At 33.8% G+C, this 27,877-nt stretch overlaps 1 protein-coding gene across 3 annotated transcripts in view; it reads left to right on the plus strand.

The window, feature by feature from the left end:
* The window catches only part of LOC150103289 (uncharacterized), a 431,466-nt gene that overhangs the window by 140,407 nt on the left and 263,182 nt on the right, over positions 1-27,877 (plus strand). For 2 of the 3 annotated variants that reach the window (XM_090397774.1, XM_090397776.1), the window contains exon 1: positions 20,640-21,459. The exons of the other annotated variant lie outside the window; for it this stretch is intronic. In XM_090397774.1, coding sequence (XP_090253900.1) covers positions 21,378-21,459 — 82 coding nt within the window. In that variant the 5' untranslated portion in view covers positions 20,640-21,377. Of the gene's footprint in view, positions 1-20,639; positions 21,460-27,877 lie in introns of those variants that run through there. 3 annotated transcript variants of the gene reach the window in all.

Raw genomic sequence — 27,877 nt, forward strand, 5'->3', positions numbered from 1 at the left:
TTCCACTACATCCTAAAAAGATACTAACTACATCCGAAGTTTTACAGTACATCCTGAAAATAATATAATGATGCGCATCTGTCCTTAAAAGGACTGGCTTAAAGGGGCGAAGCAAGAATGCTTTTCATATTCCCCGTTATCTGTAGAGGACACTGTAAGGATAAGGTGTTATTGAGCTATATAAAGCTCTGATCATTGCAGGAGGGTAACAACAATAGCCGAGCCTCAGTTAGAACTTCATTGGCTACAGCATTGCCATCCGCTACCCTGAAAGTCCTAAAAAAGACTGGGATGTTATTTCCGATGCGCATCTAGTCCTTATAAGGACTGGCTTAAAGGGGCGAAGCAAGAATGCTTTTCATATTTATTCCCCGTTATCTGTAGCGGACAGTGTAGGGATAAGGTTATTGAGCTATTATTAAAGCTCTGATCATGGCAGGAGGGTAACAGCAATAGCCGAGCCTCAGTTAAAGCTTCATTAGCTACAGCATTGCTATCCATTATCCTCCAAGGGTATTGGATTGGAATTCCAATCTGTATATTATGTGTGTAATTCATTTATTAATATATTGTTTAATATTTCCTACTAATACTGTATTAGTTGTTCTCCTGTTATTCTAAATAATTTTAATTATTCCTGATTAATTTTAATTGAAAACAAAATATGATTTTTGATACAATAATATTCTTGAACCTATTAAACTTTAGCGAGTATTATTCTTCTACTGCGTGTTTGTACGAGAAATGACGTAGAACTACTCAGTAGTAAACTTTTTGAGGAATGTCTGAAAATATTCTAAAAAGAAAAGAACGGAAGCAATTAAGCGAAAAACTGAAAGATTAAAGTAACAACAATGAATAACAAGAATGGAATATATATTTTTAAAAAAAATGGGGAGAGAAGGGGAAGAGACGAACGCAAGATGAATATAAGAAAAGAGAGATAAGTCTTGGTTGTTTTTCCCTTGGCGCACTATGCCATGCCTGAGGCCATGTGCAGATGATTAATGACATTTCTGCCTGGAACATTTTAGAATACATAGGCAAAAGAGTAAGAAAAAAAAAGCTATTAAAAAGAAGGTAGTATGCACAACTTCAGTGTTAGTCATATCTCTAATACTTTCGCGTAGAATGTAATATATTAAATGCACCATTTTGAAATTCGTAGTTTGTAAAATTAAATATAACAGACGGAGCACCACAGCTGTACACTGTCTTCTTAAATTATTGGAAGCCACAGTATGTGCAATAAATTATTGAAGCCACAGTACAGTATGTGCAGATTACTAAAGAAAAAACCGACCCTGGGAGTGTAATGGATGGCAATGCTGTAGCCAATGAAGTTCTAACTGAGGCTCGGCTGTTGCTGTTATCCCATGGGACGCTGAGTTTCGAGAGTTTGAGTTTCGCTCGCTTAAAGTTTTTGCCTTGAGGGAGCAAATTTGAGTCTCCGGGAATGGTGTTCTCCGGCACGGCCCGGTGAGGGGCTTTGTCGGTGGATGCGTTTCCCTGGAATATGAGCGGTTCTGCTCGGTGGTGGGGGAGCCTGTCACTTAAACATCGGCAATTTACTAAAACGATATTTAGGAATTTAATTGTAATTGGAACATAATAATATATTTAGGAATTTAACTGCACATTATAATATACATATAATAATATACATACAATTTTTATATATTCAATAATGAAATATTTAGCTTTTTTTTTTAAATACTAAATAATCCAATATGCAAGTTTCTTCTGGGGCACGGTATTTTTCCTATGTCAACCATTTTGTGATAACTTTTTATAGAAAAAGTAAAGAAAATGCTCTTGAGAAGAGTCAACTTCATACTGAAGGGTTAAAGCAGTTTGTGATTAGATTTATTCCTTTTAGATGTATTACGTATACGGGATTTCATCTAATTTTTTGTGCCCTTTGGTTTGCTTGGGCCGGTATAATCAAATCTTTTGTCTTTAAAATCTATCTTAATTTGAGATTTAAAAAATATGTGAGTACAGAGGGATATTCAATTTAGCAAAACAAAATAAATCAAAATTTCTGTAGCAGGTATATGTAGCGATTCTAGGTTTAAAGTCTTTCATTAGCAGGATTTAAATTAAGAAAAGCTGAATATTTATAATTATTAGTATACGGAGTTTTCTTACTCCAAATTATTTATCTTTTGTCATCATTTTCTAAGTATATTTCATTTCTGAAATCGCTCAAAATGTCCAAAACATCAATGGTAATTAATGATCTAGTCTTGTCGACATCGCCTTCATAAGTAAGCACTTGTCCGACACATGAGTACACAAAATGCGCTAAAAGAAATAGGGTTTGTCAAAGGAGAAACTCATGAATTAAAGACTCATCGAGTTTTTACAACACTACAACAATGATTACGACAAACCTCTATGGAGTCGGAGTGCACAATTACACTCTTACTTATGATGTAAATATTCATATCATGCGTTGCTATAAAAATAACATTCACTGAAGCTTGAAAACGTTAAAAATAAATGCTGTTAATTGAACATAAGCGTCTAACCACCTTTTCCCCTCCTTTCTTTATTTTACTAAACTCTTATATTTATTTAGATTTTGCTAATAAATGTTTTAGCTTGACTTCATAAGACGGGATAATACCTTCAATATTATATTGCGCCATATGACAGCATACGCTTAAAAAAAAAAAAAAAAAGAAGGCCTCTCCTGTGAAGAAAAGAGTAAGTACACAGCTGTATAGTTGCGTGGCACTATGCATTGATTTTAAGTCTATTAAACGAAGTTAATGGGAGTCTCTTCGTTAGCTGTTTAATAACTAGCGAGATAACCGTGAAGTCAGAAACGCAGTTTTTATTCTTTGCCAAGATCGCTTCTCATTTTGCGGTTGGTTGCGCCGAGTGATACTAGAGAGAGAGAGAGAGAGAGAATGCAATTAACGTATAGAAGTTATTTGTGCACGTCACTCACTATGATGTTTGTTCCAGTCCTTCAGACTTTTACTAATAGGTGTTTTTAACTGTTTGTAAAAGAATTTTAATAATTGTTTGCAAGAAGTAAGAATAATTATGTATACCAGTTGAGCACAAAACAAACAGGTATCTTTTTCTGATGTATTTAAATCTGGCAAAAAAAAAAAAAAAACTAAGATTTTCTGATTAAAAATACAAAGCTGTAGTGAGAGTTTGGTTATTTTGAATATTAGTAGTCGATGCCAGTGTATCATGTCTGGTATTGTGCGTAACAACCTCTTTGTATACTTAGCAGAGAGTCAGGAATATCAAAATCACTTTTAACTGATACAAATTCTATGGCATTTATTGAAGAAATTCGCGATTTTTAGGTACATATGAAAAGAATTATTAGCTACCTATTAGCTTCGTCATATCAGTCTGTCTATCTGTATTCAATCGACTCGCGAATGGATAAAGAAACTGATTTTCATGAAGCTTATTATGACTGATAAAAATGACATTGTTGACCTTTTCAATTGAAGGTGAGGCAAGTTTGTGGATCGCACATAAGCGAACCTGCCAGAACACGCATTATCTGTTAAATACATTTAACAGGACCATAACATGGTCTCACGACCTTAGTGCTTCAGCCGTAATTCTACACAAACAAATAAAATCAAATCTTTGACCAACTTATTATATATATATATATATATATATATATATATATATATATATATATATATATATATATATATTTAATCTAACAATAATAATTGCCACTTATTTATATTAATTAAAATTAATTGCTGTTATGCGATTGGATAATATTTATTTTCACTGGTATCCGGGCTATTAGTAATAGTACTCCAACCATAGGAAGGTACTGCGACGGCCAGTGACTGGACAACTGTAAAATGACATTTACAGCTACTGCTGGTGTTTTAATATTCATAAAGGATGCCACTTGTGAAACAGCGCCTTGAAATGTCTGTTGAAAAGTCAGCTGCTTCTGCTTCTGCGTCGTTTCTTACATAATAACACCTGTTTAAATTCTTTAAAGAGCTGCAATAATAAGGCAATAGTAATTTTTAAGAATATTCTTTCCTAAATCAGCACAGAGAGAGAGACCACTCCACCAGTATTAACCAGATGAAACAATTAAACCACAATTATTCCACCTCGCTTCACTACTTCAACATATAATTACAGAAACACGCAATTTAAATTCGGATAATTAAACATAAAATCTTATTTTCTAAGTTCATAAAATATGGAATAAAACTTATTAAGACGAAAATTAAAATTAAACGAAATGCAGAAATAAATAAAAGTGAGTAAGAAACAATTTTAAAAAAGAGGAATGAGAAAAATTCAAAACAATGTAGTAAATTTGTTTTTCTCCAGTGACCATTCGTGTGGTGCCCTCTACCGGCTGTTCTCCTTAATACCAGTAATCTTGCGGAATATAAATGGAAAGATCGTTGCGCTTCACCGAATTCACAATCATTTCGGATAGACTCACGACTTTCCTTACCGTTAGCAGACCGCAGATTTTTTCACGGTTATTTTTCATCTTGCCTACGTTTGTTGTCTAATGTTTTGTGTTTTCTCTTTTTGAAAGGTTTATGTAGACGGTACTGAAACTTTCCTTATTTGCTTAGTGCGTTCGTAAGTGTAGTGTGGAATAGAGTTGGCATGCCAGTGAAAGGAGCTACCATGGAAGAACACTTCTCCTAATGGTGTACGTTTATTGCCATACTTTATGCTAGGAAAAGCGTTGAAAATGACGCCATTACTTTCTTTATCTAGCTGCGTGTCTCCTTGTCTCTTACCTTTTGATTGATTTCCGTAAATAATCGCTTTCAGTAAAAGCAGTCTTCGTGGAAGAAATTTTATATAGTGAAAAATTTACTGACTTTTTTTTTTTACTATATATCTTCTTCAAATTAGGTGAAAAGAAATGAGTCACTTTTTTATATACCATAATAGAGCCAATATAGTACGCTAAATATGTAAACATAGTACTGCATTAAAAGTCAATTTGTTTTCAATCTGGATCTAAAGAATGAGTCAATGTTCTAGACACCATTTTAAGACCAACATACTGGGCTAATATATATAAATTGTACTAATTTTTTTATTATTTTTATTATATTCCATAAATCCTATAAGGACTTATGTAATATTATATGTAATATTATATTATAAAAAAATATAAAAAAATTTGCTGACTTTTAGTTAGTAGTTAGCTTTGCTGTATTGGAAAGGAGCAACACTAATTATATTTATTGTATGTTAATTTACATATATATGTAATTACATATATGTAATACAGTATTATATATATGTAAATATATGTAATTACATATATGCAAATATATATACAGTAATAAATAAATACTAAGCGACAATTACAATTTATACAAATTCAACGAAGAAGGAAGTATCTCTTGTTTAATGAATGGAACGTACATATGAGGAATATTCGACAGCTTCTTGCACAAGACTTCATTTTCAACTGTTAATTAACAAATGCTGTTTTCAAATTAAAAAATAAACGTATTTTCCTCTGAAATTCATATCTGCTTCTTCCAAAAGCCAGAGCGACTTGTCTAAAGGCTTCATGCTAGATTCATCATCATCATCATCATCATCATCATCATCATCATCATCATCATCATCATCATTATTATTATTATTATTATTATTATTATTTTGAGATGCAATAATCTCCTATTATACATATGGTTGGCCGAGTGGTTAGCGTATCCGCTCTCCCGCCAAGAGGCTGCGAGTTCGAATCCCCCATAGCCACGGATATTTGTGATTATCCCACTTTCATACATTCATTCACCCAAGTATAGATACACTCTCCCAATATGGACTGGGTCACCATGGGAGTAGTAGACCCAAAATCTCCCTCAATAGGAGAGGCCTTCACCTTGCAGTGGGTAGAAAAATAGGCTGTTCATCATCATATATATATACACACACACACACAGATATGTATGTGTGTGTGCATTTCTGAAGATTTTGTTGAGTTGCTTGATATGTTTTGCATTATTTCAAAGACACCTTCAATAAATCCATATATTTGTATTTTATCAGTGCTTGATCTGAATATCTCGAAATTTCAAGGAGTCCGTATACTCGTCGATGTGCAGTTGGAGAATTTTAATTTACACTTTTGAGTTCAAGACTGCATATTTCAGTTATATATGGAATATATTTCAGTGATATATGCAGTATATATATTCATAGAAGATTATTCGACTTCAGGGTGATATGTATTAAGCCACAACAAACGTTGTATTGTATACTGTCAAAGCAATTTTTCCTGTTACACTTTTGCTGTCCTCTCACATCAAAATGAGAATGGAAATGTTCAAGGGAATAAATATAAAATGGTCACTCCAAAACATTGACTACTTGAGACATTCAAAATTTTCAATAATTATTGAACAAAACAAAAAAAAAAACACTTAAAATATATTAGATTAATGCATTAATAATTCATTAATATTTGATTAAGTAATTTCGTAACAATTTTTCCAGTATTTTTTCTTTATTTGCTTTTCAGATAATAACGCAATCTTTGAGCATATACTCGTATCCAGCAGACATAATTCAGTCTTCCTTTTTTAGCTGTCTCGCTACATAAATGCACATCAAAAATAAATTTTATGACTCTTAGTCTTCGAAATTTGGAACCTGTAATGGAAATGCTAGGGATATAGAGGAACTTTGGGTAAGACGAAATACTATTTTGTTTTTCAAGATAAAATGAAAACGGTTAGAAGGAAAACTAAATCTCTCTCTCTCTCTCTCTCTGTGCTGAGATATAACCTCAGCATGTTTTATCTCAACACTGTTGTTTACAAAGTCCTTTATGTCGAGTACATTTCTTTTTTATTCCAAGATTTTCCAAAAAAAATATTTTTGAGATAATATGGAATACTTGTTTTTCCAAACAAGCATGCTATAAAAACAATGAGCTATATGTGATTTTATTTATGAAGTAAAACTGACAAAAATAACTAAAGTCTACTTGCAAATGTCACCAACATAAACAAGTATTTTGGATACCGCCTGAAATAATCTATTCCATATTAAATGTTCCATATGAAATACCAACTATTCCAACAATAATTCCGGACATCCCCAATTTGAAATTACGCGTGGTGTTGCCACGAACTGACAGCCAAAAGAAACACGAAAACTAGGCTGAAACGAAATTCAGTGTTTGCTCTATAGATAGCCAAGAGCTATCAAGGATATATGGAATACACTGAAGGATATCAAAGCTGAAAACTCACCTGTAAAAGAAAAGTTTCAGAATAGAGAAAACAAGAAAAAAATATCTACTCAAGAAAGCTTCAACAAGACTAATTCCTCGCAAGAAGGGGGGTGGGGAATAAAGGGGTTCATAGTGCTCCTGTAGTCTGACACTTTGACTGTTACACTTTACAGGCGGAGAAACCGTGGTATTCTTTATTACTGGAAGTTTCACTAAATTCATATAGGGAAGTTCATTTCCAAACAGTAAACATAAAATAATAAATTGATTTAATTACAAAAAAATATATATATATATATATACAGTTCCAGTAGTTAACTTCAGCGTGATTGTTGGTCAATTTTGTGATAATGTACTATTCCAGGGGACTGATAGAGGGCCTCGCACAAAACCAATGCTTTCTTCATATCTGTCTCATCACGTATCTTTCTTTTGTCCATATATCTTTCCTTGTACATTTCAAGGGTCATCGAGGGAATCCCTAAGAAGAAGAAAAGCCTCTGTACTTCACATACCATAATCACCAGACTTGCCAGTATGAACTAGACATGATCAAGGAGCCGTGCAACATAGGATGAGTCCCTCCCCGTTACCAGGTTTCCAAACACATTCTTTATCATAATGGAAGTGTAACATAGTTTTCTTTTCGTTGACAGACTTAGTAACTTGGGCTCGAAGAATGTCTTGCAGCATTACCACATATCTTCAAGTCCGAGCTGATGGTATAGATTACTGACAGTTGATATCCAACAGAAAACCAAGCAAATTAGTCTGTCCTGAACGGTATGTCTGTTTGTTGTAGATGTTTGTGGATGCGTGCATCTTTGTTTTCTTTTCTTTATTAGAGTCATCGCACACTGATTGCTTTCACAATGTACTTAATTATGAGTATAACCAGTGTATAGTAAGACAAAAACAATCACTTCCAGTTGACATTTGGGTAACTTATCATTTACCATCTATCCTTTTATTGATTTTTGAAAATCTCAAATTTCCGAAAGGATGAAACATTATTAAATACAAATAATAATTTTAAAAAAATTGTGCATCCAGCAACAAAGCGTAAGAACTTATTAGAATCAGTTTGCACGTTGGTCTCTGTCTGATTGTCACTGAAATAAATGACTGGATGAAATGTATTAAGTTAGGATAAAATGGGAATTTGAATAGCTAAATTGCTATTCTAAATATCCCTTGTAGTTGGATTCATGACTTGAAATAAAATAAAAAAATTGCAAAGCTCTTTAATTTCACAAAAGCCTAACATCTGGAAATTCGAGATTCATTATATAATTTTGGATCGTTTTGCAATAGAAACTATTATCTAATTCCGGAAATCATCCATCCAAAACCACCAGGCGAACTATATTTACGTAAGTCCTTATAAGGACTGGCTTAAAGTGGCGAAGCAAGAATGCTTTTCATCTTCCCCGTTATCTGTAGAGGAAGTGTAGGGATAAGGTGTTATTGAGCTATTAAAGCTCTGATCATGGCAAGAGGGTAACAGCAATAGCCAAGCCTCAGTTAAAACTTCATTGGCTACAGCATTGCCATCCTTTACCCTCCACGGGTATTAATCACCGCATATCACGGTCGATTCTCCTCCATATTTATTTACGTAAGGTTCTCGATTCTTAAAACTTATAGGAAATGTATGTAAAAATATTAAAAGAGAATAAAAAGAACCTTTGTTAAAATTAACATTTTACTAAATATTTATAGGAACTATCTAAAATATTTTAAAATTTTAATAATTAAACTTTTTATTACTAAGCTTTCGTAATAACTTATATAAATTTTTATAAGATAAATAAGGTAAATTCAAAGATGACTCATCGAAAATCACAAATTTTAATTATTACCATTCTTTTTGTCATCAAAAAATACGATAACTGGAAACGACCACATCACACTACTCCCATTCTCTTGTAATCGGTATGTACAATGGACCAACTTGGTTTCACATTTTTTTTTTTCGATTTCAAGGAAGGATTTTCCCCATCTTGAAAAGCAATAAGACTTTTTTAGATTAAAAATTTCGTGCTAAATTACTTTCCCCAGCTTGAAACGTTGTAATTAATTAGATAAACTCGGAGAAAAATCAATGGTGAGATGCCCACAGCCAGTTCTCCTTTACTTGGGATGTTTAACTGTTTCGAGAAGAACAGTTAAAAAAAAAAAAAAAAAAAAAAATAGGGGTTCCTAATTGCTTTATGCGAGCGTTATTTGTTGTATCCAGTTCGACTTGATGTCACCTCTGCAAATGACACCCCCCACATGGAAGCGAAAGAAGGAAGGGGGGGGGGGAATAAGCCATTCCCTTGTTCTAGGCATTGGTGTAGAGATGGATGTAATCGAGTTAATTTCGACCTCTCGGGCGAGTGCATCGTTGTCACAGGAGCTGCGGTTGTCCTGACAACCAGCACGCACGAGCTTGTAGTCCAATCCCCCCCCCCTTCCTGCTCTACCATAATCTGATGAAAGTTAATGGGCTGAGATGCGACCATCTTAGACAGCCGGAAGAGAGGTGATCTGAGGGAACGAGCAGGGGATGGTCCCTGCTCTCAAATTCGACTTTTTATCTTGATCCACGAGATCAGGTAACCATTCCCACAAAGAGAAAGAGAGAGAGAGAGAGAGTTTCATATCAAAATGGCCTTTCATTTAACAAACGATTCAAAATGACCTTTGACCAGCAGTTAGTGAGTTATTTTCCTAATAAGTTTCATGGAATATCGTATAAAATTATAAAATCTAAATCACCAGACTTTTCGCTTAGTTGAATTTTGTAACCTGCCTTTATAAAATAAATAAAATAAAATAAATTAAGAACACCCTCTAAAATACAACATTAATATAATATCCACTTCTTCCTCAATACGCTCATCTTAAATTGTCCAAATCAAGATAATAATAATAATAATTAAAATAATTGGACAATAAAACAAAAAGACAAACAAAGATTAATAACAGTTGAAATGAAGTTTATGAGAAAAACTGCAAAGTATACTCTACTCGATCACAAAAGAAACGAAGAAATTACGAAATAATTAAACCAGGAATCAGCAATAGAAAAAATTAAAAAATATAAACATAAATGGACGGAACACGTTGAAAGAATGAAAATAGAAAGATTACCAAAACGAGCCTTAAATTACAAATCATCAGGAAAAAGAAAACCAGGACATTCTCTTAAGAGATTCAACGATGACTTCTAAGGCCAGAATAAGCTACTCTAGGCCTAAATCCTTGACAAGCATGATGATGATGATGATGATGATAATGTCACAGGTTTCATCTTAATATTATGAGTTTTATCTTATTTGAAAAATATATTTATAAATCTTAATATATAAAAAAAAAAGATTAAGTTACTTTAAATAGAAAAAAAAGTTTTATATTATTTCGTATTATAATTTAGTTTCTACAAATAGATCTGGAATTAAATTATTTTAATCTTATCTACTAGTCTCAGTTTTCTCTGCCTTGATTATTTTTTATTGTAATAGTAATAGTTGTAATAGTTTATAATATAATAATTATAATATAAAAATTCAGAGATAAAATACGGCTTTACGTTGAAGGTTTCTGAATTCGTGATGCCTTGTTCAAATTTCTTAGGAATAGATTGTAGAAATTAACCCACATTCGACCTATTTATAAAAAGAACGAAAGTTTAAAATTAAATTAACGACCAGTTGCTCTTACTTGAATACTTTCTAAAGTAACGGAGATATTCATGAAGATTAACTTCTTTGTTACGTGATACTCGAAGATCTTTCAACTAAGAAACAATTGTCAGTAGGATTCTGCTATTTTCGGAGAGGATCTCTCTCTCTCTCTCTCTCCTTCGCTCGCTCTCTTTCTCTGGTCGCAGATTACGTGTGATGATGGATGAATCTATCTTTCATCTGTTCTGTAGAAATGCTACTAACTACAAATTCAATCCACAGTTTTGCACATGACAGTACGTGGCACTCTTCTTTCACATCTAACCTGGCATTATAGAAATCTCCACAGCCTCTAGAATATCTTCTGTACTTCAAAAGATTGATCTCCAATCATTCTTCAGTGGAGGTCTGATAACTTTCTTAGTTTTATACTTTTCAACTACAATCCTATATTATTTCTCACGAAAAAAATAACTAATTTGTTAAGGTTTTACATTTGACAATACCAAAATCTATGGATAAAGATGAAATTTTCTTCTTGAGATAATTCTAACCTCCAGTATTTCTTCGCATAAACATCGGCTCCTTAATATCAAAGAAAAAATATATAAATCGCAAATCCATTTACTCACTGGATTCGTTTCTCACATAGAGGAATGCCGTCTTAAGATCAGTTCTGACGACTGATTTGCCTTTTAAGTTTGAAAGACTGGGGTTCGTGTCCTATCCAGGACAACAGAAAATTTTATAAGGTTTTTCGAACATGAGTTATCCTATCTCATCTGAAGCTGGTAGGATTTTTCTGTCGGAAACTCGGTGTTTTATTTCACAAAATAGGCACACATAAAACCGGCTGAAAACACGTCAGTTAATAATCATAATAAACTAGTCTCATAGTATTAGTTTTTTTTGTCTAGTTTTAGCTGCTTGCATATTCTACAAATATTTCCATTAGTACTGTTCACGAGAACTGTCGTTAATTCTTCCACTCGTCTCTAAATCTATTAAAGCACATACAGCTTCAAGTACTATTTCACGTTAAATTCAGAGAAACAACTTTTTTTTTGGTTTAACATTCATTCTCTTTACTGTCGTCTTTTGGAACAGTTTCCCCTCGTATGTATTTCCCAAATACATTCTACCGATCTTCAGATCTAAACCCAATGTAAACTTTCTTTATCCTTAATACACAATGGATTGAAGAATTCCTCTTATTTTGGAATTACCAAAAAATCGTTTCTCTTTTTTTTATAGTTGAAATAAAGTTTATATCAACAATTATCCTTTGAACTAATGAGGCGATAACATAGCTCAAAAAGGAGATCCCAAACCGGAAAGACTGAAGGGAAGAATACCAGATGAAAAGAAAACACCCTGATCCTCTAGGTTGAAACTTTTACTTAAGATTGATACCTTTACCAAACACAAACTGACTCTAGTCTCCTGTTTCGAAAGAAAACTCCATCAGTTGGGTACAGTGAGCATGTCTAAACAGTAGGTATTGCAGTTGCATTAACTTTTGCCACTTGGAATGAAAAAAGATTAACAACTAAGAAGACAAGCTAATATAAGGTTCCCATAGATAAATATATTAACATAGATCATTGCAGAAAGAAACCAACGAAAAACCTTAATGACGCAGGAAAGATTGGAAATTATGTAACGATGTACAGTGAAGTTGCTTGGAATGGAAGAGCAGATGGTTGTATCTACGTTTTTAATTTAAAAAATGGAAAATAAAATAGAAAGCTATGTCTTCATAAATGAAAGAAATGTAGCAGTGAACTGGGGATATGTAATGACTTATTATCTTTGGAATCTATGCGCTAGAGAGAGGAAGGAATGACAGGAAAATTTTAGGAAGAAATTTCGATCTCTAGAGATCAAACATACAAAAAATAAAATGAATTAAAACACAAAAAATACAAAAATTAATAAAAGTACAAATAATTAATAAAAATACAAAAAAAAAATCCTTAGTCTACCCATGGTACTAATGTACAATAGATTTGCAATTTTCTGTAGGTGGGAGTTATAAAAAAACTGTCTCTACGCACACACATTTTTTCTGATTGCCTTTTAGTAAGTAGTTACATTAATAATAATAAAATATGAAAAGGACGGAAGAAATTAACACCGAAAAGAAACTCTACAAAAAGAACATCCCAAAGTATACTTATGACAAGGTGAAAGTATTAAAAAAATTTATTTAAAAAAAAAGAAAGAAAGAAAGAAACACCATAGAAGAGATAGATACTAAAGTTCACGTTGAAGATAAACTGAAAATAAAATAATAATTAAAAAAAAAACTATTAACAACAAAGTATCTGTTGAAGTTTTAAAAAACGAAACATGGTTCACAAATTTAGAATTAAACCACTGAAAAAAAGTACTGTTAAACAAAAACAACTGTAAACCTAAATTATATGTACCAAGAGGCGGATAAAGTGCATACAAATGAAATAAACAATCCGCATTATACTACGTCAATACCAAAAAAAAAAAAAACTCTCATCTGGTAAAAATAAACAATAAAAATGTACAATACAGAATTAAACATCATAAATAAGCATCAAATGTTTGGAAAAGCTGAAAACTGAATAAGTCTAGAACTTATTTAAATATGGACGTGGCGTCCATATTTACATGAAATATTTTCTAAATTTGATGAATAGTTAATATAGCTATATGAATATTAAATATGAATATTAAAATAGTTATATGAATAGTTAATTCATAAAATTATATAATCCGAAGTAAATAGCTAAAAGTCAGAATTACTTTTATATTTAATAAATAAATAATAAATAAAAATATAAAGGAAAACGAAATTTATGTGAAAACCGTAGAAGAACAAGTCATTTAAAAATAAATATCAAATACATATAAGCATAAACACACACACACACACACACACACACACACACACACACACACACACACACACACACACACACACACACACACACACACACACACGGATGACTTCTGGTTTTCCTCACATTATTCATGTACTGAAATATATCCGGTAACCCCTCCCCCTAAGGAACTTATATGTCTCTATATCTTCCTTTATTCACTAATTAACTAGCTTTTGTAACCTACAAATGTTCAATTAATAAGACACCAATCAATATTTCGCATACTCTTTTATCTAAAGAACAAAGTGAATTGACAAGCTGTAGGGATGGCAATGCTGTAGCCAATGAAGCTCTAACTGAGGCTCGGCTATTGCTCTTACCTTCCTGCCATGATCAGAGCTTTAATTTAATAGTTCAATAACACCTTATCCCTACACTGTCCTCTACAGATAACAGGGAAGATGAAAAGCATTCTTGCTTCGCCCCTTTAAGCCAGTCCTTATAAGGATAAGGACAAGCTGTAGGTTGAAGGAAGAAGAGAGTACAGTACAGTCCTTTTAGGACTTCCAGGGTAACGGATGGCAATGCTGTAGCCAATGAAATTTTAACTGAGGCTCGGCTAATGCCGTTACTCAGCCATGACTAGAGTTTTTAGCTCAATAACACTCCATCCACAGATTTTCTTCAATCAGATGAAGGATTAAAGAGTCAATAGGTGTTGTATCGATGTAAAATACTTTTACAAAATCAAGTAACATAATGCGTGTTTCTGATTTAAATTATGGGACTTGATTTTGTAAAAGTATTTTACATTCCACAGGGAAAAAAAAACTAAATAATTTCAAAATATATAGGAACAATAATCAGTTTAAAAAAGTAAAACCAAAAAAAAAAGAATCAAATACGGATAAAATTCTATACCACGGTGACCACAATGTGGCTCGCGTCCACACGGCACGCGGCTCTTCACGATCTACCAGGAAAAAAATAAACAGAGAAGAGGAGACAACAAAAAAGAGGAACAATATTAAAAAAAAAAAAAGAGAGAAAGAGAAGAGATAGATAAAAACAGGGTTAATAAAATTTACTGCAATAAAAAGATTAATTCGAAACACATTAAATGAAGTTTATTTTGAACAATCAGAATAATTTTAAAGTCGAAATACAACAATTTTAGTTACTTATTTACTAGTAGAGGCCTCCCTTGTATCCATTTTTTTTCTTAGTAAGATCTTTAAAATTAGGTGTGTAATTAGTCAAAAGCAATTCTTACAAGATCGTTACAACCTCGCCATTCGCAAACTCGCTTACTCCCGTTCCATTGCATCGGTCAAAGGTTGCGGCTCTTCTTAGTCTTACCGGAATTATTTTGGCTCCAAAAGGACGCATAGTTGGCTACCCCTGTTCTATACAGTAATGGTGACACTACTGCACAGATTAAAAATACACTTAAAATAAATACAATTTGGATAAATGAAATTCCCGAAATCACTTCAAGGATGTACACCAGTATTAACAAACGTTTTTTGGATCATGCCTCACCTCAATGCCTCAAAGATTTTGATCTCCCCCCCCCCTCGCCGACAATAATGAGTGTTTTGAGTATATCAGTGATGAGCTGACGAAAGCAACATCATTTTCTAATTTCTCCCCAAAATATTCAAATCCCCCCCCCCTGTGGGGCATACGCCCCACGTTTAGAAACACTGATGTACACGATTAGATCATTTTAGAAAACAGCAGAACCCAGAGTAAAATGCCAAGACCACTTTGAGATATAACAGTATCCCTATTTAAACACATTTTTTATAAACAAAAAATAAATAGAATCTATTGTCAAATATAATGTTGTTTGTAAAAATATAAAAATATTTCCAATTATGTAAATGATTTAGAATTAAATTAGAAGTTTCTAGACCACCATTTTGATTAGTCTAGTCATAAGCCAACCATTATGCCAGAGGTTTTCGGTGATGACAACCTAAAGTCCTTTTTAGGAAATGGCAATGCTGTAGCCAATGAAGTTTTAACTGAGGCTCGGCTATTGCCGTTACCCAGCCATGACTAGAGCTTTTAGCTCAATAACACTCCATCCACACAGATTTTCTTCATTCAGATGACGGGATAAAGAGTCAAGGACTCAGTCCATCGCCAAGTTTTTTTAAGAACTTTAAGAACATTGTGCCAGAGGGAGGCTGAATTAATAATCGACCGTGAGATGCGGTGATTAATACCCTTGGAGAGTAATGGAAGGCAGTACTGTAGCTAATGAAGTTCTAACTGAGGCTTGGCTATTGCTGTTACCCTCCTGCCATGATCAGAGCTTTAATTGCCAATAACACCTTATCCCTACACTGTCCTCTACAGATAACGGGGAAGATGAAAAGCATTCTTGCTTCGCCCATTTAAGCCAGTCCTTATAAGGACTATAAGGACATTGTGCCTATGATAGCCAATGGAGTTCTAACTGAGGCTCGGTTATTGCTATTATGAGTTTCACTCTCTTAGGTTTCTTCCGAAGTTTTTCTCCTGCTGGGGGGGGCTTGATTTCGGGGGGGGGTTTGCCCTGAGAGAGCATTTTGAGTCTCCTGGGAGGGTGTTCTCCGGTATGGCCCGCTGAGGGGGCTGTGTCGATGGATGCCTTTCCCTGGAATATGAGCGGTTCTGCTCGATGGTGGGTAGCCCGTCACTGAGTGGAGCCAACGCTGAGTTGGACGGTCTTTCGGCCACTATGGAGTGGTCTAGGGATCGTCCGAATTATAATTCGAAATATTCTCTTCGAACGAGTTCATGTCCATTAGGCCATATTGTCACCATGTAGTCCGAAACAACTCCCAGGTAATAATTTACAATCCAGGAATATACAATGAAATGAGAGGGCTCAGTGATGTCCATGAGAATAATTCCATACCAAGATACCACCGTATTTTTCTGGCCAATGTGCAGGCTGGGGTGGTCATAATGCTTGGGCTCATGAGTTGTATTACATTTTTTGACTAGGTAAAAATGCATATGACTTTAATATAGGAAAAAATCTTTGGATAAATATGGATCTGAGATGGTCTGATTTGTTTACCATGTAAAGTTCGTATCAACAAACACAAATCATTCTGATTCTGGAAAAATATATACGAGTGAGGACTGTAAAGTTCTGATAAACACCAAGAACAAAAATGATATTAAAGCAACTGATATAACCACAAGAAAGAACATATCTTAAAACTAACCCACTAACCCTCCACGTTTCATCAAACTGTAATAATCTGTTCTTTTTCTTTTATATATAAGAAGACATGTCAGATTTTGATGAAATTCGAAGACAGAGGTGTGGGCCGTCATTAAATTTTTTGTGCTGCAAGAAAAGTCCGCAACTAAGATTCACCAAACTTTGTGCGAGACTTTAGGGACTGTGTCCCAGCATAACCAACAGCTTCCAGATGGGGTAAAGCCAAGTTTAAAACTGAGTATCCTGAGACAACAGATTTCTCTAAGTGAGGAAGACCTTCCACAGCGATCACACCTGAAAACATCGATGCAGTGCATACCATGATCCCTGATGATAGATGAATGCCAGCCAAAAACATTGCAAAGACTCCGGGGATATCCAGGAAACAAGTCGGGGTCATTATCCGCCAACAGCTGCACATGCAGAAGCTCTCAGCTAAGTGGATTCCGAAATGTTTGAATGCCGACCAAAAGAGATGTGTTGTCATCTCAAGGGATTTTGGGTCATTTTGAGAAATCAGGTGCAAATTTTTGGCTCGTATTGTGACTGTTGATGAAACATGGCTTCAGAGACACAAAGGTTCTCCACGGCCAAAGAAGTTTCGAACCAAAAAGTCAGCAGAGAAGTTTCTTGCCGTTGTCTTTTGGGATATGGATGGTGTAATCCTTACCAAATACCTCAAAAAAAAAAAAAAAAAAGTGAAACGGTTCCAGCAGCAGTTTATTGAACAGCTCTGAAGGACTTGAAGGAGATACTGAAGGAAAAACACCGCAGGAAACAGAGGCGTGTTGCTTTTGCAGGAAAACGCACCTGCTTACACTGCTTATGAAACCAACACAGTCGAGGACTGGTTTGTGCAACAATATGAAAGGCTTTTCTCAGATTATTGCAAATCATGCGGCAGCGTTGAAACAAGTGTATAAACACTTCTTGAGGAATACGTAGAGTAATGTATAAGTTACATGGTTCTACCTGAATTCCTTCACTGTGATTATCACAACTTTTTAGCACCCTCGTACATATATATTATAATGACAAGGATTGTTGCCTTGAATCATTGCAAATTAAACTTAGTCTACGAGGCCAAAATTATGTCTGCTAATATGTATGTGCATGGTACATGTTTTTAAATTTACAACAACATTGTGAAAACATAGAATTTTTAATTCCTAAAGAAATTACTTTTATCCGAAAATTCCCACCAACTAAAATAGTTGTTGATAACTGTGTATGTACTTTAAAAGGACTCAGTTCAACTATTAGGATATAACATTGCATTTAATAATGAAACTGATTAAATAATTTCGATCAGAAAAAAAATTAAATAATTTCAAAATATAATTTATTGTTTAATTTTAAAATATATTGTTTAATTTTAACGATAAGAGTTTAAAAAAATAAAACCAAAAACGAAAGACCGATAAAATTCTATTCAATAATGGTGATACTATTGCAAGTATCAAAAATATACATTCTAAAAATAAAAATAAAACACTTAATTAAATATAATCTAGAGAAATGAAATTCTAGAAATCACATAAAGTATGTACACGATTAGATCATTTCAGAAATCAGTAGGATACAGAGCAAATTGGCAAGACCATGTTGGAAGAATGGCAGAAAAAAGTTATGAATTTTGCGGATTCATATTATTCCTATACAGACACATTTATCCCTCAATTAATAAACAGTTTAAACAGAATTTATTAAAAAAATATAATCTTCTGAGAAAGCAAAAACGATTTTCCAATTATTTTCATAATTTATAATTAATTAGAATTTTATAATGTATACCATTTTTATTTTTATATAAAAGGTTAATTAGTTAAGTTAGAATAAAAGAACAGTGCGTATGTTATTCGTTGAACATAATATAACGTGCACTTAACAAAAAACTTCTTGAGGAATGTAATGTTTAATATTTGTAAATTGTATTTCAATATGATTCCACAATTACAATCAAAACAGGCAAATGGCATTTTGTGGTTTAATTTATTTATTTATTATTATTGTTTTTGAATTGACCTAATTTCGTTTAAATTCAGGTAGAAATTAAGATGCAATATTTGATTAATAATAATAGGCCATGATTTTTCTTGGTGATTTAAATATCTTAAATTTATTATTAATCCATGCTTACTTTATTTAGCTAAATTTATTTCAAATATAATATGAGACATTGCATTCATTTCATTGGAAAGACCTAATTAAAATCCTATCAAAGATAAGAGAAATTTTCTAAGCTAGACGGAGTGAATCAGTCTTCAAATTGGGGTTTCTTCTCTCTTTTCTTCACGCAAAACCGACAAACTGGATTGAAAACGCACGAAACTGGTGCTCACGACACAGCAAACAGAACCTTATCAAGAGATCTGTGTCGTAACTCGTCAGAGTTTGCTGTCTAATTGGATAACTGTTATCTATTAGGAATGTATGATATTATTAATGAATAGATAGTTGATCATTCCGTATTTATGTTAAGAGAGAGCAGTGTCTTCACGCCTAAACGAAAAACTGATAATAATAATAATTATTATTATTATTACCTGAGCATCTGTTATTATGCACACATTACCAGCCTGGTTATGTTTCTTTAATACAAATATATAAGTATTTCTTTTGTAAAAACATAATAGTTTTAAAGATTATTATTTAAACCTTTATTTTAAATTGAATAAATACCAAATTAAAGAAATTTATTTATACTGATGACATTTCTAGGCTTATTTTATGCAACACCATATTTTTTTTTATAAGCGCTTAATGTAAAACATATTTCTACCAATAATTGGAACTGTTGATTACCATTATACTAATGATTCCTCTGTGTTGACTGATGGAGAAACAATACGTTTACGTAGGGTTAAAATCTGGGCAAACAGATATGGAGAGACCAGTTACTTCCTATCTAATTAGATCAGAGATGAACTGCAAACATACACGTGGGAGTTCTATGAAATATTAAACCGATATTACTCTGTTCGCTCGTCAACAATAAGCCATTAACTTAAAATGTTTCTCTGGAAAATCGGTGCTAAAATTAATATGACCGGATCAGGTGCATTTTAGAGGGGAAGTGGCACACACCAAAGATCTTTTATTGATCAGTGTTCACATGATGATAGTTTACGATGTTTCGAGTGAGGAAATGCATTGCTGTTCCATGAAGTTTCATCTATAGAAATGACATTAAGGGAATCAACGGGAAGAGGAGAATAGAAGATATATTTCTCCGTGCTCGTAGAAAATCTGTTCTTCTCTTGTAGGGACTGCCCTTGACATATAACCCTTTCAGGGTCAAGTAGCACCGTTACGGAGGTGCAAGTTGGCAAACAGGAACTTCTATCACACACTACCCTAAAAATGCAATAAGAAACCTTTCCCACCCTCCCTCTATTCTTCGGCAAGTACCCAACGCACTCTATCTTCACAATGATACTTTTTTTTCGTTCTCCCCACTCATTGTTGACTTGTGCCTTTAGTTGCACTCGCTTGACACTAGGGGCGTAGGTGTCGCTCCTTTCCAGCTACGATTCGGTGTACTTTTTCTGAAGGATTTGCGTGCGAGCTACGAATCCTTTGGGAGTGCAAACAGCTGTCTGTTTGCCGAAGGCGGGCGTGTGATCGCGGCAGCGGCACAGTCGGTGGAGGGTGGTGATTGGTGTTCGTTCGTGTGTCGAAACAACGGGCACGCAGTAAGCGTTCCTACCGTAGTTGGGGCTGTGTGACATCAATAATAAATAGCCTCCGGTGCATTTGGAGAATGCAGCTGACAAGAGTCGCAGGTGAAATTGGCGTTCGTTCTTTCCCTCCCCCTTTCTTTTTTTCTTCTTTTTTTTTTCGCTTCTTACGTCGAAGAGCTCCAGTTTTCCCCCTCGCTCCTCCAGTCTACCAACCCACCCCTCCCTCAGGCAATAACTCGCCCCATTGATTGCTTGCCGAGCTTGGCGGCATTCATCACAATAAGGGGAAGCCAGCAGTTCATGTAGTCCCCGGGTGAGTAGCGACGCTTTTCTCTAATACCCCGACTCCGACGGTGATAATACCACTTTGACCGTCGACTTCCTGCTAGCCGGGGCGAGAGAGGTAGCTCATGCCGCTGCTTCTGGAGCCTTTCAACGCGTCCTCACTGACTTGACGTTCTCTCTCTCCTCTCAGAGAGAGAGAGAGTGCGTGTGTGTGTGTGTGCGTATGAGAGAGCGTGTGTGTGTGCGCGCGTGTATGTGTGTGTGCGTATGTTGTTCAGGAAGCGGGCGCCGATGTTGTAAGTGATTGGTTACTTTGCCCACCTCCCGCAAGCCGCAGTGTGACATTTAACCCCCGTGGATGGTGTAAGGTAAAGGTTCGCCAAAGACGACTCCGCGTTGCCTGTCGACATGTCACTGAATGATCTGTTTGGCTCCAATAGCGGGGTATTCCTACGGCCGTATGGTTTACCGGATTATTTCCCGTTCCCAGGTAAGGCTTTCGGATGATGATGTGTATGTATGTGTTGTTTGTGGGAAGAGCCTATTTAAATGGCTGTCTGTCTATCTTGTCTGTGTATTTGATGTTTGCTTAAATGTTTCCTTTTGAATCTTTACGATTTAATACGCTTAAACAGCGAGGCGCAGTCTCCAAAGAATCAGTGATTTATGTTGGAAAGAAATGGACAGAAGCATACGATTTGTAGTGATGTTTACATTAAATAGAAGATTTTAAAGGATAACGAGATGACAGTTTGCAGTGAGTGGCTAAAAGACTTAGTTAAATCCAAATCGATATGAACATTACAGTAGCACATTTTCAATACGAGCGAATTGTGTTAATTGGATACTTAAAATATTATGGTGTAGGAAGAAATATAACGTTTACAATTTTTATAACATTTTATTTTCTTTAATTCTTCAGAAACTTATCGGAATATTAAATTCCAGTAAAATCACTAAAGAAAAACAAATAACGAAGCATGTAATTAATCTCTGTTGTGATTTTTCCCGTATTATATGAATCATCATAATGCTTTGGCAACCATCCAGTCTTATTTTCTCCCATTTTGAATTATTTTTTTTCTTTATAGGTCTGTTTTGCTATTCTGCAATTTAAAAGATAAACATGCACATTGTTTTCAGTTTTACTTCTTTATCTCCGTCTTTCTATCTATATATAGATTAGATTTTTGTTGCCTTCGATATCATATTTCAATACGATGATTTTTTTTTCTCTGTCGAACAGTTTGTGTTGTTCTATGATTTTTTCCCTTATTTTTACTATGTTAATTTTATTTATTTTTGGAAATTCGCGTTTTGATATATTACAGCATTAAAAATAGTATGTGTTCAGTGTTTTCAATACTATTTGATCAAACAAACACTATTTTTTTTTGGACGTCACATTAAAAAGAATAGAGATTTTTTTTAGTTTACAATTTTGATAACGAGGCTGTGATGAACGATTTCGTTTAGGAATGTGATCTTTTTCTATTTAGTTTTTGAACAATCAAGGAAAGACTATTTAGTAACAGTGGTACAGATACGGTAATAGTGAGATGATATCAGTGTAGCAGAACCGCACTTATCAAGCATTGAAAAGAATAAAATTCATCTGCTTTTCTTTTCTTTTCCTCTTTTTTCTGTTTGTCTATCATTCTAACAACTTTTTTTCATTGCTCCTAGGTTTTTGTCTAAATTTCCTCTACTGTCTGTTGTTCGGTTCCTTACTTTTCCTGTTATTTCTTACTTCTTTCTTAATTTCACTCTTCTCCTCTTTCCTTCTGATTCAGAATTTCATCCATAGTGTAACTTTCTTTCAATTTTTTATATTTATAAGACTTTGATAAAATGCTAAGCCTTAATTTTAAGTACTATAATAATTAACTATTTTAATAGAAACCTAAAATTTCATTAGTCATTAAAAATTAAGACTTTATCTATCTATTGAACGTCATATACTTTTATTTCTTCCCCATGAAACTTGAACTTATTCCAAAACTTTTTTTTTTTTGTCTGCGGAGTGGAAAAGTCTAAGGTTAGACTCCTCTTAATGACCCGGATAAACCTTCTACTTTTTTTTTTTGTTAAACACTAATTTAGTTATTCACAGATCGAGGTAATAGGGGTTCCTCAACACACACCTCGAGTGTGTAATCAACGGCGATTTATGCTGTTTATTAGTAGTTCTGTTTGTGTAGATTGGTCCGAAATACTAACATCATTCCACCCAAATAATTAAGACAAGTGAGAACAGGTGTGACCTCATTTTGTTCAGAATTAGATCGACTAATGGGAAATCGTGAACCATCGTTTATTACAGAGCTTAAAGCTATTTCTGCGGAAACAGTCGGCAACGGTTCAACCTTGACACACTAGGAGAATCGGAATGTCCATCACAGATAAGATTCGAAGAGAATGTCATGCAACCACGTGACCCTTCACACGAAAGTAGTCATGTTACAGCAACCCTAAATAATACAGTGAATGAATATTTGATCAGATTGGATTGAGTCAATACAGCTACATTTAGACAGACATCGAACAGATAATCGTCAAAAGTATCAGCTTGCAATCAAAACCCTTCTTTGAAGAAGGTTTTCGTTCCAACGATGTTCAAGATCAGTTGATTTTCATGTGTTAAGCGCATTTTTTCTTGGAACGAATACAAACCATTTTTGGAACCATTTGTTCACATGTTCAGTGTTCATCTATATAATTTGGATTTGAAAATCTATACAAGAAGTAAATAGATGAGTTTTCCACTTGTAGATATCCAAGTCTTAAATGTTGCACAGCTGATAATGTATTGTTAGGATTACAATATCTGCCCTGATCCCCGAGAACAGGGACTGGAGAATCTCTAGGGTTGTCTAAATCATCCATTATCTGGCCGACCTCCAGATAACAGATGGCGGTTGGCACCAGTTCAGCCGACAGGCACAATAAATATAATTTACATCCAGAAAGTAATATAATAGTATTTGTTGTGTTGCTACTACGTTAACCATTTAACAGAAACGGCGACTAAACAACCCCGTTGGAAAGTTTTGGAACAGTTTAGTGAACTGTGATAAGATTTTATTTGCTTACCGAATGATATGCAAATATGGAAGTCAAACTAGTTTTTAGATGCTTAAAATTTGTTAGTTCTTTTAAGGATACACAACAGCAGTAATAGAAAATTCTCTAAGTGAATAATAACGTATCTCTACTCCATTTTTGAATGGTAACTGTTTACTATAAACATTTTTTACGCTTTCCGGGAAATGAATACTTTTTTTTTGTGACTTAAAGTGCTGTTTCATTTATTCAGTTCAGCGACGAGACCTTTAACTATAAGGCTTTGTTTTTATCCATTCACTGATGTCGACAAAACAGGTTTACTGACAACTAAGGAAACATTTCTAATCTGGGGGAGGGGGGAAACAAGAAAATGTACGAGAACACCAAATTACCGTGAAATTATAGCTTCTACGGTCATTGTACTTTTATTACTAAGAAAGGATTGAAAGACTTTTTTTTTTTTATTGGAGTTTGCCTCTTCATTTCGTTTGTTTGATAAACAAAGGCGATTAGCTGCGTAAAAGTTGATGGTTCAGGCTAAAAATTTAAATATTTGAAAATCACATTCATAGAGAGAAATATTTCTCCCTTTTGTCTCCTTAAAAATATTGGAAGCTACGTGCGATTTTAATTTTTCACTGTTTTATTTAGAGATAGGACTTGGTTAAAAAATAAATCGGAATTTGCAAGTTTTCGACTTTTTAGGAGCTTGTTGATGATTTCCCTTTTTTTTTTTTTCACTCTTCTCAAAAATATCGGAAGCCAATTTTTGCTTTTGCAATGTCGTTTGTATGCATTCCTCAGTACTCTTTCTTTTTCATGGAAGGATGCAACCAACACACTGCGCGCAAAAGTACATTTCCATGTGATTAGTTAATAATGTCCAATAACCTGTTTAAAAGCTGTGTTGCAATTCTTATTTGTGTAGATTTGTATAGCTTATGATAAAAGGAATAAGACGAGAGGAATTCCAGGTCTTGTGACACTATTATGATTATGCTGCATTCGTATAACGATTAAAGGTTATTACAATAGAAAATGTTTTGCATATGGATCTATACGATCTAAATATATTACAGACAAAATACTTGCCTTTAGAGGGATGCAATAGAGGAATGGTAATTCTTGCTGCATTAAATCGCATAAAACCTCATCAGGGCACTCAACCACTCTCGAACGGACGAGAATTGGATAGATTGGATGACGTATAGATAGCTTTAGGCTGTCTCTTTCAGTAGTTTTGTAGTTGGTATCTATTAGCTATAGGACGTCCATTTTGAAACTGAAGTTATCAACCATTAGAAAAACGTTTTGTTTTTAATATTCTGTAGAAAATACACTTATTGGAAGAAATAAAATCAAAACTTTATCTACGTTAACAGTGCAAATTATTTTCTTTTGTAACTTTCTTCATATTCATCTATTTTCTAGTGCCATTTTGCTGTCATCAGTAGAATAAGACGAGCCAGATATTTCAATGCTCCTTTGTCTCTCTCTCGCTCCTTTTTTTGTTCCTCTCTCATATTGTAGTAGTGTATTGGTGTTCATCCAAAATATTCTGAAGGTCTTTTCTTTTTTACTGTTTCTTATTCTGCAGTCATTCTCTTTGTTCTTTATCTAACACTTCCGTAATGCTATATATCACTGTTTTTATTTAAAAGAAACTAACTGGAAAATTCGCAGAATTAGTTTCTCTTAGTGTTACGTGTATTCTTGTTAGTAAAACTACTCCTGTATCTTTATTAGTAGAATTTGGGTACCTCACTTTCTGTTGGAGAAACGAACATGTCCAATAAAAAATATACTTATATAAAGCGCCATGAAGTGTTCATTAATATATATATATACACACACACATACACGAGGTATTATCAAAAAGTTTTCGACTCCCCCCCACCTCTCTGAAATGACGGCTTTGTCTGTTATTTTCTACTGTCTTTTCGAAGTAGTTCCTTGCAATTTCATTTAGGAAGCTGAGCCATTTCCACCATTTAAACACATTTGCAGAAATCGTCTTTTGAATTTGACAATTATAAAGCATACATGCGTTTTTTTTTTTATTCGTAATGCTATCAAATCCTTTCTTCAGTGATAACTTAGTCATAGGATGATAGGTATAAGAAATATGTAGAAGAATGTTTTTTTTGAGTATTTCTTTGGCCAGAAATCTTTCACACACAAGTGAGAATCTCATGCTTTCATCTTGTATCAAAATGTTTTGTCACAATCCAAGGGAGATGGCTAACTGATGTAGTTAACTTACAACTAGTAATGTGCTTATTTTAGTGGATAAGTTTCTCATCTGTGGTACGTTTTCAACATTATCAACCGGAATGTCCCCCCCCCCCAGTTAAATGTTTTGCTCTTTTTATCTCTCTGAATGGAATATTTTTGTGATTCTGACATTCCCCACTCGATGTCAACTCACTGATCTTTAAAGTCTGCCATTTCCACACTATTGAGAAATTGTAAAGGACCCAATCACAGCTACAACTTACAAAGTATAAATTCTCAGTGACACAAGTGTAGCTTTAAAACAAACAAATAACTCAGATGATATTTATGACTTTTCGAAGGAGCTTTATACTTATTATAGTAATGTCATGGAACTAGAAAAGTTTTTAACTCATCTTATACACGTATTAGTAACATATTAGATTCTGGTAACATATTACTATTGTGTATTATTTTTAAAAAAATGTAAGATTTTCTAAAAAAAAAAAATCTAAAAAATAAACATTTTTGAAATAAACTAAAAATTTCTAAGTAAAATTAAAGCTAATGAAAGACACCTTTTAAAAAAAAAAAATACTATAAATTAAATAATGCATAAATTCATCATCAATCATCAATCTGGAGGAGATAAAAGTCCTTTTTAGGACTTCCAGGGTAACAAATGGCAATGCTGTAGCCAATGAAGTTTTAATTAAGGCTCGGCTATTGCCGTTACCCAGCCATGACTAGAGCTTTTTAGCTCAATAACACTCCATCCACACAGATTTTCTTCATTCAGATGACGGGATAAAGAGTCAAGGATGGACTCAGTCCATCGCCCAGTTCTTTTAAGAACTTTAAGAACTAATCATCAATCTCTATCGTACATATGTTCTATTATAACACCAAAAGAGATTTTTTGTATCATTGTTTTTATTAAATTAAATATACATGTACATGATTTTGCGCTAAGCTGCTTATGAGCTCTGATTTTTGTGAAAAAAATTTGAGCAAGATTTGATTTCGTCATCCTAATTAGTTCCTCGTCCCTATTATTGTCACTTTTGCACCGAATATATTTTTCTGCATTGCTACGTTCTTTTTTTTTTTTTTGTCTCTATTTCATCTTTAGTTTTTGATTGTTCAAGATTAAACAGTCAAAACTCGCAACTTCTCTCTGTTTTTCCCCTCCCCGAAGAGCAATTACTTAATGCAGTTTCCAACACAGATAACCATCTGTAACAATTCTGATTTCCTCATTGGGACTCGCAGTTTAATAGTTGTTCGTCTGTTAGCTGTGACATTTTTAGCTACCTATAAAGTCAACTCCGAGATTCTATCGAATTTTTCAGCGTCATTTGTCACATGGAATGGCTAAATGTAGGTCATTAAAAGAAATTTTTGTATTGTGTGCTACAACATAGAAACCATTGCGATATGAAATGTTGGCTAACGTTCAGAATCAGATATGAACAATGTACTTTTTGGGTCAGAATTGCAAATATATCCCAAAGTATAAGTAAAACTAAGTAATTCAACTTTTGCATTTTTTTGTTATCAAAAAATTTTTTTTTTCCCTACAAATCCTGTGAACTTTCGCTTTTGATAATAATCCTTACAATAATAAC

This window comes from Typopeltis vanoorti, chromosome 9 (genome assembly GCF_054136105.1).
Source record: "Typopeltis vanoorti isolate ZY-2024b chromosome 9, IOZ_Tvanoo_1.0, whole genome shotgun sequence".
NCBI classification, from domain to species: Eukaryota; Metazoa; Arthropoda; class Arachnida; order Uropygi; family Thelyphonidae; genus Typopeltis; species Typopeltis vanoorti.